General features: G+C 42.1%; 1 protein-coding gene across 9 annotated transcripts in view; it reads right to left on the bottom strand.

Moving 5' to 3' along the window:
• Positions 1-12,110, bottom strand: part of LOC118399907 (R3H domain-containing protein 2) — a 70,714-nt gene that overhangs the window by 36,382 nt on the left and 22,222 nt on the right. For 8 of the 9 annotated variants that reach the window (XM_052473187.1, XM_035796124.2, XM_052473189.1 and 5 more), the window contains 2 exons: positions 646-898; positions 268-503 (listed from right to left, as the gene is read on the bottom strand). In XM_052473187.1, the coding sequence (XP_052329147.1) occupies positions 268-462 (195 nt within the window). In that variant the 5' untranslated portion in view covers positions 463-503; positions 646-898. The remainder of the gene's footprint in view (positions 1-267; positions 504-645; positions 899-12,110) is intronic. The other variant, XM_052473188.1, reaches the window with a different exon arrangement.

The following is a 12,110-nucleotide window of genomic DNA, read 5'->3' as shown; positions in this document are numbered from 1 at the left end:
TTAAAAACCTTTCCAGAAATTGAAACTCAAGTACAGTGCAGAGGAGGCAAAGGGTGCTTCTCAATAATCTCTCTTTCCTCCAGAAGTGTGCACCCGTTCACGACAGCCCACACATTTAAAAGCATTGGATTAATGTTGGCATGGACTAGAGTTTCCATATACCAGTCATTTCCTTTTCAAACCTATGAAGAAAAGTGAACAAGTTCACACTTCGGGAGAAAGGAGAGATTATTGGGACACATCCAAAGTCACCTGGAGGTCAGTTACCTGTGAGTCCTGTGTGGCACTCTCCTCTGCCTCCATGCCCTCCCCAGTGCCTCCAGTCCCAGTGCCCTCTTTCCACTGGCAGGGCTCAGGGGATGGGGAGAGCTTCCCTCTGTTGCTGGAGTCATCATGTAGCACTCCACTACTTCCACTCTCACCCTCCGTCTGGATATCCTCCCCAGCCAGGCTCACAGACATCTTCTCAGGGGAGGGTGGAGGGTAGGAGGATCCAGAGACTACTTCAAGATGAGGAGGGTGAGAGAGGATAGATCCATTAAATGGTCCTGAGTTTCAAATGCAGTACAGGGCCAAGGAAAACCCTAAACATGGTAAGAATCAGGAGACACGGTCAATGTAGTTAATGTATACAGTGAACAGTACCTGAGACAGATCAGCTATGCTGATTCCTTATGGAGTGGGTTCCCAAGAAAAGGTCCTAAAGAGGACTGTGCTGGTCCGCTAGGTGAGGGCATTCCATAGCAAGTTCTGTACAGGGGGGAGGTAGCCGGTGGGAGAAATATCTGACACAGGGAAGAAGGGGGTGGCACCCGCTGACTGGGTATGTCTGTCGATCCTTCCGTCTGTGCGTATCAGTGAAGCAGCATGTTGAAGATAGTTCCACCAGCCACGACCCCTGGGGATAACAGGAAGACAATGACTTCACTAACAGTTACAAGACACTGGCTCTCTGACTGGGTCCAGTCTGACTCACTGCTCAAAGCGTGGGATGAGTAAACCATAGGGCTAGCTGTGGAAGTAGGAATTCAGCCAATGCATGAATGACCACTTGCAGACCAGAGCTGAAAAAAGTATGGTTTTCGCTCAGAAACTTTTGTTTTTTGAACCAATTTGCACAAATTGACAGGTGAGATGGCGTGTTTCTCTCTCCCACTCATAAACAGCACTCCATTAAACATTACCATGACGACATACTGCTAACATCTTCAGGACAGGCAGCGCTCTCACTACTCAACAACAAACACACATAGGAAGACTAATACCAGAAGCTTTGAAAAACGCACCATCTGTCCCACAAACACACAATTCAGCTTTAACAGTTTCCTCTGACATCATCAGGAGGCTGTGTTTGAGAGAGTGTGTGTGTGTGTTTGAGAAAGTGTGTGTGTGTGTGTGGTGTGTGTGTGTGTGGTGCTGCAGCAGTATGGCATGCAGGGATTCCCACAGCAGGGGAAGACCCAGGCACAGCAACAGCGTCATCAATGACCAGGGCACGCACACGGATGAACGCCAACCAACTGCACTCGGCGCTGAGGAGTCCCGGCTTATGCAACTCTGCACCACAGAACAGCCTTATATCTACGCAGATAAAGACAGGGAGACACGGACACGTTGCAAAACTCTCACACAGTCAAACACACACGTCAACATTATCGAATGACTAGATAAAGGTCTGAGCAGAACAAATGTGTAATTTTTTGTTTGGAGAATAACATGGCTGAGAGACTGTGGCTCTAATGGGCAGAAGAGAGGGACATGCTGTGCTAAAAATAACACTTATTTGTCTCTCTCTGCCAGAAAAACTGAATGAGTGTGAAATTGAGGTGCTTATAAATGAACCGGGCTACCCCAGCCAGCCTATTCTCAGCTACCATTTCCTCTCTCTCCCACTTGCTTTTTCCTCCCTTCTTCACAGGCAGAGTTGCCAGGGAGACGATGACATCATTCTCAGCTGCTGACATTGGTATGGGGGGGGAGAGAGAGAGAGAGAGAGAGCAAAAGGAAGATTGATTTTAGAAATAAATATGTAGATTAGTTAAAACGGAGCCGAGGAGAGCAGGAAGAAGAGACCCGAATCATCCACTTCACATAATAGCTTTCAAAAACAATTGAAAGACACATGAAATGGTCTCAATGGTCAATACTAGACATTTGCAATAGTTAATAAAAGCCTACACAGCATCCTTTAAAGGGATAGTTCACTCAAATTCCTAAATTATATTATTTTCCTTACCCTGCAAGCAGTCTATGGACAAGGTATGACAGCAATCCTTTCTATGGTTTCGTTTCCCTGGCACTATTCCCACACGCTAACGTTTTTTTTCTCCATTTGTCGCACAAATCCAATTCAATTCACTGGACCGATATTAGCATGTCCAAATCAACCGAAAGTATCTCAAATTGATTGTGAAGCTCAACAAAGTCCCTCATAGATGATTTGAACAGGTGTGAAAAATTCTTCTGACTTTGAGTCATCTTTAGTCTGAATAGTTTTGTAGGCCAAACTGTGACGATAACGTCTAAAGCGTCCTAAGAAGACAGATTTCCGGGATGTCTTATGGTCCAACACTGCTCTAGCTCTGTCACCTTTCACCACAGATGCGCAACCCATGCAAAAAAAAAACGATGTCAAAGCTACCGTGCATACCTATAAGGTACATGACATAATAACGTGGTCCTTCTGTGGCTCAGTTGGTAGAGCATGGCGCTTGTAACACCAGGGTAGTGGGTTCGATTCCCGGGACCACCCATACGTAGAATGTATGCACACATGACTGTAAGTCGCTTTGGATAAAAGCGTCAGCTAAATGGCATATATTATATTATTATTATTATAACGCAGCGTAAAATGTTGCGCTATACACATGCAACACAGCATTCCTAACCTAGCCCACAATGTCTTCTGTGTGGATCGAGCAGTCAACGAGTCGAGCAGTCATTTGAAAGAGTAAGAACATTTCAGTGAGACAACTCAAAGGCTAAATCCATTAAAGCCAAGATAATGGAATTCATTGCCCTTGACAATCAACCGTTCTGCGGTGGGTGATATTGGCTTTTGCCGACTGGTCAAGCACCGGTACACAGTACCAAGTGCGCTATTTTTCAGACATTGCTCTACCGGAGTTACACAGTAATAGAGTCACTGCTATTAGCTTCAAGACATACAAACTATGTAAAGCCGTTTGGGTCTTCGCGTGTCCAAAAAGATACAGTAGCACTGTCAAAGCTGTACAAAAAAAGTCTGCAAACAAGCAAACGCCGGCCACGAACTATGTGTTTACAATATTGCGTTGGTAATAAAGCATCATTTGTTCGACCGCAACTTCTGGGGTAGCTAGCTTTAGCTTGGTACCTAGCTAGCACCAATACATGTCAGAGGAAGGCCAAAAAGATCATCAAGGACAACAACCACCACAGCCACTGCTTGTTCACCCCGCTAGCATCCAGGAGGAGAGGTCAGTACAAGTGCATCAAAGCTGGGACCGAGAGACTGAAAAACAGCTTCTATCACAAGGTCATCAGACAGCCATCCCTAACAGAGGCTGCTGCCAACATACACATTCAATCTCTAGCCACTTCAATAAATAACACCACTTTAATAATGTTTACATATCTCATATGTATATACTGTATTCTATACCATCTTGCCTATGCCACACGCCATCACATGCATATTCTATTCATCCCTTTACATTTGTGTGTATAAGGTAGTTGTTGTGAATTTGTTAGATTACTTTTTAGATATTAATGCATAGTCGGAAGTAGAACCACAAGCATTTTGCTACACTAGCATTAACATCTTCTAACCATGTGTATGTGACCAATAAAATTTGATTTGACAACCAGCCTGAAAACAATGACCAATAGAAACTGCAGTCATTTTCATTATTCTTAGCAATGATTTAGGAATCATTGTAAGAATTAGCTAGGTTGCCACTTGTTGTTTGCCTATTGAAATTGAACTTCAGTTAATGAAAATAAATAGCTAGCCAGCTACGTAACCCTGTTGCCCAAAGCTAATGTTATAAGCAGCCAGCTAGCTTAATCTGGCTAGTGAGGTTAGACCAGACCGGGTTATGTGTTGTGAAGCTAGCCACAATAAGCATCAGGTACAAGTTGAATTTGCGTACTGACTTCAAAATAAAAGTATGTCATTGACAGTGATGCAAATTAATACAAATTAGAATTATGCCAAATATTTATTTTGAAGGCTAACCGCAAAATCCACTATTGTGGCAAGCTTCACATAGATGGGTCCGACCACCATTAATCAACTAAGAACTGTCTTATAAATTAGGGTAATTTTAGATGACATTTAGCTATATAGTTAGCTAGCTAAATACAGCTACTGAAACAGATTGTTATTTGACACATCAAATAATGTTATATAAGGAATACCTAGGATAGGATAAGTAATCCTTCTCACCCCCCACCCCTTTAAGATTTAGATGCACTATTGTAAAGTGACTATTCTACTGGATGTCATAAGGTGAATGCACCAATTTGTAAGTCGCTCTGGATAAGAGCGTCTGCTAAATGACTTAAATGTAATGTAAATGTAAAATGTGTCTTTTTTGACTCGTAAAAATCCAAAACAGCATTCCATAGAAGTCCTGGTTGAGAATGAAACAGATGAACAACGAAACAGCACAGCAAGAAAGTGAAATAAATAGGGTTTGATGTTGTTTTACTGGAAATGGGGACACACTTAAATGCATACAAAATAACTCTTTGGTCAGTGTGGTGTAACCTTTATTTAACTAGGCAAGTCAGTTAAGAAGAAATTCTTATTTACAATGACGGCCCGGACGACGCTGGGCCAATTGTACACCGCACTATGGGACTCCCAATCACAGCTGGATGTGATACAGCCTGGATTCAAACCAGATGAGATGCAGTGCCTTAGACCGCTGTGTCCATGTGTGTGTTAACTATTTAACTGTACTAGAATGGTTAAAAGGCATATCAGTTATCGGTATTGGGTTTCTTTTGACATATCAGTGCATCACTGGTCATACTTTTAGCTTTTTTGCCATTTTCAGTGCAGGAGGTACAAAAAGCCCTGAAATCCTTAGATCAGAGATATCCTGATCCTTGCTTTTTAAAACTGGCTGCTTATGTCATAGCTCATAGCTATGCATCTGTTCAATCTAACCCTGAAATGTAATGAAATTCTAAGGATCTGGAAATCAGCACTTGTCCTACCACTTTCAAAAAGGGGGAGATCCAACTCTTAAATAATTATAGTCCCATCTCAAAGCCGTCACCCCTGGCGAAAATACTTGAAACCCTCGTTAGTGAACGTTATACACTATTTTATCAATGTACCAAATCAGACTTCAGGAAGAAGCATAGCACAATTACAGCAGCCATGAAGGTTTTGACAATGAAGCTCTTGACCAAAAACAGCACTGCGCCTCACTTTGTATTGATCTCTAAGGCTTTTGATACAGTTGATCATGCTATACTGAGGCAGAGATTGTCGAGCGTAGGTCTTTCGGAGCATGCAGTTGCGTTTGCTAACTATCTGTCTGATAGCCCATAATTGAGTGCACTGAGTTCTATTAACTTCTTTGGGATAGGGGGCAGTATTTTCACATCTGGATGAAAAGCGTGTCCCAAGTAAACGGCCTACTACTCTGGCTCAGAAACCAGGATATGCATATTATTAGTAGATTTGGATAGAAAACACTGAAGTTTCTAAAACTATGTGAATGATGTCGGAGTATAACAGAACGTATTTGGCAGGCGAAACCCCGAGGACAAACCATCCAGGAATCATTTTTTCGAGGTCACTCTTTTCAATGAGATTTCATTGGGAATCTAGAATTCTTAGGCAGGGGCTTGCAGTTCCCATCACTTCCACTGGATGTCAAACAATCTTTAGAAATTGGTTGAGGTTTTTCCTTTGTGTAATGAAGTACGACCATCCAGAACAAGGGAAACTTGAAGTGTACTGTTAGAGGCGCGTGACCAGAAATGCTCGCTACACTTTGTGATCATCCTGTATTGAATGCTGTTTATCCAGTCTTCAATTTTATTGATTATTTCCGTAAAAAAATACCTAAAGTTGTATTACAAAAGTAGTTTGAAATGTTTGGACAATGCTTACAGGTAACTTTTGAGATATTTTGTAGTTATGTTGCGCAAGTTGGAACCGGTGTTTTTCTGGATCAAACGCGCCAAATACATGGACATTTTGGATATATATCGACAGAGTTAATCGAACAAAAGGACCATTTGTGATGTTTATGGGACATATTGGAGTGCCAACAGAAGAAGCTTGTCAAAGGTAAGGCATGACTTATTTTTTATTTCTGCGTTTGTCGCACCTGCAGGGTTGAAATATGCTTTTCTCTCTTTGTTTACTGGGGTGCTATCCTCAGATAATAGCATTCTTTGCTTTCGCCGTAAAGCATTTTTTAAATCTGACACATTGGCTGGATTCACACGTGTAGCTTTAATTTGGTATATTGAAAGTGTGATTTCATCAAAGTTAAATTTTTATAGTAATTTATTCGAATTTGGCGCTCTGCATTTTCACTGGATGTTGGCCAGGTGGGACGCTACCGTCCCACATATCCCAGAGAGGTTAAATTGTCTGTCTAATGGTGTGCCCCAGGGCTCTGTACATGGTCCCATCTTATTCACTATTTATATATATAATTTAGACAAAAATGTGCTAAATACGCAACTTCACTGTTATGCTGATGTTATTTATTGTTGTGCCTCGTTTTTAATTTGACATTTTATGATTAAGTTAAACTCCTGTGTTTTCTATGGTTTTTACTAGATTACTTGTCGTTTTTCATGTCTGTCTAATTGTGTAATGACTTGGTCCGACAAAATAGAAGAGAAAGAGTAATAGAAAAAAGTGTTTGGAGTGTGTGTGTGTGTGTGTGTCATAGAAAGAGAGTGATGGAGCGAGGGAGAGTGATGGAGCGAGTGATGGAGCGAGGGAGAGAGAAAGAGGGTGAATGAGTCAGAGCTGAGCGTGTCCCACAGGAGTGAGTGGGCTGAGCAGAGAGGAGGAGGATGGCGTCAGCAGGCTGACAATTTAAGAGAAGACATTAAAAGAGGAAGAAGAAAAAAGAACACTGCAGAGAAAAGAGGGGGAGGGAGAGAGGAGGGACAGAGCAGGGGTATCCTCTATGACACATATGAGGAAAGAGTGTATGGCAGGTCAGGATTGAGAGAGGGGGGGGGGGAGAAAGTGAGAGAGTTATATGAAGAGATGGCGAGTGAAAGCAAAATGTGTTGGCCAGGATGTCACACCTCCCTCATTCATTACAAATGACAGAGGAGAGAAAGAAAGGAAGAGGGGATACTGATCTTTCTATGCATTATTGACAAGGGAAGGAGTGCTGGAATGTGTGCGGGGGAGCGAGAGAAAGACGGGAGTTATTTAGGCCAAGACAGCATGAGAGCATTTCTTTATGAATGACTAACAATCGACTAGCCTATTTTCACCCACACTTGTCAATATCATTCATCATCACCATTCGAATATAAGGAGAAAGGGCAAGTCACAAGTACACATAAGAGTGTTACTGGGACGGGATGTACCCTAAGCCAAAATCAACTGTATGAGTCACCGCCTCTCAGCACTGCTACCCACGGAGGACAGACAGGGGGACTCCACCATGCAGCATCCTTTCATGTCCTTTCATGTCCACAAGCCTTTACATTCACATTTCCTAACAAACGGGCAGATTATTCAAGACACTAAAATACCAGTGGAGTTGCACCCATTGGAGTTAGGCACAGCATGAGGTTAGGACTAGTCTACATGTGTTGAAATCTAGGATACATCTGTGCCAATGAGCGTATATCTTGATTAGCCTCTTTCAAAAAATGCTGCCTGCAACAGATCGGTTGCTACATTTTCATTCACTCACACAAAATGTGTGTCAAGACAAACATCAGAATCTAGTCCCTCTCCCATTACAAACCTTATGTAATTTCGGCACTTTTTATAGTACAGGAAGGAGGAGCAGTCAGTGATGAGAGGGAGAAAGAGAGAAATGGCAGAGAGCAGATTTTTTTTTCTTCTCAATGATGAAACGGACTGTGCTGCTGTGTGATTGGCCCATGCCTCCACCAATGGGAGGCCCAGCTCCATGGCAACAGGCTCTGTCACCAAGACTACTTTCTGTCATACCCCCTTCCTGCCTGCCACACACACACACCTCTTTTTAGGCTATATCACCCTGCTTTCTTCCAATTACCTGGCTCTGTGCATTTAAGGAGTTCAGCTCACACTCAAACACACAGAGAGAGATAAAGACATCAGTGTTTCGCACACTGGTTTACGTACAGATCAGGGTTTCACCGGACATTTGACAGGCCGCATTTTAATTTTACCGGGCATTTATATGCATTGGGTGCGTAACCTGATTAGAGTGTCCACCCACTGTGCTCAGAATGACATTAACCCCCTTTAGATTATGGTAATTCATATTAACAGGGCATAAAAGGTGATGCAACGATGCGCACTTTGAAGATAGTTATTCTATCCACATTTACAGTTGTGAGATGATAGATCCCACATTCATACAACCAGTATGCCTAGGCTACAGCCCAAAAACAGTAAAAAGCAAGAGTCTGACGTAACAGATCAGAACGTTTAGCTTAAAATGTTGATAAACGTATTTATTCACATTATAAACACAGTAGGCCAAGTGCAAATGTTTGTTCCACAAAGCACATGAGAACAGTTTCATGAGACAGATGTAAAATATCGTTTCGACATTTAGAAAGAAGAGGGGATCTAATAGGAAACAACTAGCGTGGGTTGCTAATATGACTAGGATTGTGCGTTTGGCTACTGGACAATGAAAGAAAGTTTATATCAAATAATTGGTCTGACTTGGGCTAGGCTACTTTGAAGCAAGGTAAGACATTCCTCAAAATATGAAGTTTTAAAAAATGCAGGTTTCAAACAATTAAGTATATGTTTTGAAAACGCATACTGCCTCCAGCTCATTGCAAAGTGGTGTGTGATGTGCTGATGAAGCCTACCTTCCATTTGCCTATGCATTTAGTGTTTGGGCTGCTGTAGCAGCAGCTCTCGTGCTATCTGGCAGATTTCCCACTCAAAGGCCCCATCTGTACTCTTGTGATAACTAAGAAACATAAACGAATATACTGAACACACAGGCCAATTTTTAATACCACTAAACTATGCAAATTAACCTATAGACTGATTAGCAAGACAAGTCAAATGTGTTGACAGGCTGCTATTTCCATCAATTAATAGGCTAAAAAGGCTTTTCTTTTTCTCCCAGACAATTGGCTGGCACCAATTTCATTTATCGGCTTTTCTATTTTAAAAAAATGATTTATTTTGGGCCAAAACCTGGCTATTACCGGCTAACGTAAATCCTGGTACAGATGGTCGACTCCCTCACACACTCTGCTCTGTTATGTTCTGTGTTATGTTGGTGAATAAGCAGGCTGCAGCAGATCTGCTCCAAGTGAACCCTGAACTTAGCAGATTTGAGGAGCAGACAAACACAGAGAGAGGGAGAAGGAGTGAGGTCTGAAGAGCTAACTAGTAAACCTCGACAGATAGAGGTGAACTTCCTGTTCCGGGGTCCTGCACTCACATATGGACAGCTAGTAGCCTACTCAGCCCAGCCTGAGCCCCACACATCATTAGGCTGATTCCCTACTTTCCACATACTGTGCCAACGTAGCCGAAAGCATTCACCAAATGTTTCATAAATACCTTATAGTTCTCCAAACATTGCCAGTTAAAACACATGGCCCTTAGAATTTATCTCAAAATTAGTTCATACAGTAGGCTTCAGTGTGTGGGGTCGGTGTAGAATTCCTTCCTTCCCTCCCTTTACACATCCTTCCATTCAGGGGTTTTCCAGGAATGTCTGAGCCAGACTGCAGCCCCCAGGGAAAGAGGGGATGATTTGAATGGAGGACACCATCCAGCCAGCCAGGCACCATGCCACACCCTTTCCATCCTCCTTCACTTTCTCAATCCATCCATCCAGCCAGGCCCCCTGCTACCTCCCTCTCAACCCCAGACATCCAACAATAGATAGGGATACAGACTTGGGCAGCACACCTGTCCAGTAGGGCTTGGAATTGCCAGGGACCTCACAATATGATATCACGATAGGTGTCGATACGAGATGTACTGCAATTACTAACGATTCTATATGTATTGTGACTCCATCGTCAAAACATACCGCTCACCATATGTCTGCTGCAGAGGGGCAAAAGAGCCTGGAGAAAATTAGTTGATCAGCCACAAACAAAAGTGCTGAAAACAAAATTGGCATCCTGATTTAAAAGATGGGGAACAAGCTACGCAGAGAAAATAGAGTTTTGGTGAAGGTACAGACAACGCAAAAAATATTGCGATCGGCACCAAACACCCATCCCTTTATACTCCAGACATCTTCACACATATTGCCACATGCACTGCACATATTGTGGGCTACCAAAATAGGCAGAGGCCAACGCGCATCTGATTTGAAACAATTCACAGCCATTTTTATTTATTGATCCTCTGTGGCTAAGTCAATTTTGTGGACAAATTTGTTTTACATCCCTGTTAGTGAGCATTTCCCCTTTGCCAAGATAATCCATCAACCTGACAGGTGTGGCATATCAAGAAGCTGATTCAACAGCATGATAGTTACACAAGTGCAGCTATTGCTGGGGACAATAAAAAGCCATTAAAATGTGCAGTTGTGTCACAACAGGAATGTCCACCAGAGCTGGTACCAGAGAATTGAATGTTAATTTCTCTTCCATAACCCACCTCTCCAAAGTCATTTTAGAGAATTTGGCAGTATGTCTAACCAGTCTCAAAAACCGCAGACCACGTGTAACCACCCCAGCCCAGGACCTCCACACCTTGGCTTCTTCACCTGCGGGATCGTCAGACCAGCCAGCCGAAACGCATAGCACGTGTCTATAGGCTATGCAATTTGCGTGACAAAACAGTGATGGCCTCTATTAAAAAGAGGATACCATCAGCTTTCTAGGTCTACTATATTTATACCTCAACTTTCCTAATATTAAGCACATTGCTCATCATTACAACAGGAGTACAGCCTACCTGGCTGGCATGAAAATGAACCACTGAAAAAGTGTCCTCCATTTGCTATAAGTGCATAGATGACAATTTATTTTTCACCGACCACTATTTTGAGACAAGTGCATGCTAATGGTCCATATTCAATAAAAAAAAATTCACACGTCATTTAGTATATGTAAAGACAAGATTAAATCAATAATAGTCTGACGGGTGACAATATTAGCCTCTCTTGTGAATTATATATTATCAATTGTGAATGATGCCCAGTGTAAGGCAAAGTACAATGCAAAGAAATGTTATATAAATGTTATGTAATATTGACCTTTTGGAATCATAGTCCCACAGGCCTATATGTTTTGATAAGGTTTATATCACAACTAGAAGTCGATCGATTAATCGGAATGGCCGATTAATTAGGACCGATTTCAAGTTTTCATAACAATCGGTAATCTGCATCTTTGGACACGATCATGGCCGATTACATTGCACTCCGCGAGGAGACAGCGTGGCAGGCTGACTACCTGTTATGCGAGTGCAGCGAGGAACCAAGGTGCTAGCTAGCATTAAACTTATCTTATCAAAAAAACAATCAATCACTAGTTAAATTAGTAATATCATCAACCATGTGTAGTTATCAAGCTTGTCCTGTGTTGCATATAATCGATGTGGTGCCTGTTAATTTATCATTGAATCATAGCCTACTTCGCCAAACGGGTGATTTAACAAGCGCATTTGCTTGTCGTTGCACCATTGTGTACCTAACCATAAACATCAATGCCTTAATGCAGCCACTGTGTCAGATTTTTTTTAAACGTTACGAAAAATGCATACCATGCAATAATCTGAGACGGCGCTCAGAAGTAAATCTATTTCTCCGCCAAGTTGGAGTCAACAGAAATATGAAATTACATCATAAATATTCCCTTACCTTTGATAATCTTTCATCAGAATGCAGTGCAAGGAATCCTAGTTCCACAATAAATCGTTGTTTTGTTCCATAATGTCCATTACTAGTGTCCAATTAGCTACTTTTGCTAGCACG

Source organism: Oncorhynchus keta, chromosome 21, assembly GCF_023373465.1.
Source record: "Oncorhynchus keta strain PuntledgeMale-10-30-2019 chromosome 21, Oket_V2, whole genome shotgun sequence".
Taxonomy (NCBI): domain Eukaryota; kingdom Metazoa; phylum Chordata; class Actinopteri; order Salmoniformes; family Salmonidae; genus Oncorhynchus; species Oncorhynchus keta.
Note: the sequence above shows the minus strand (reverse complement) of the source record. Positions and strands in the feature narration are given on the sequence as shown.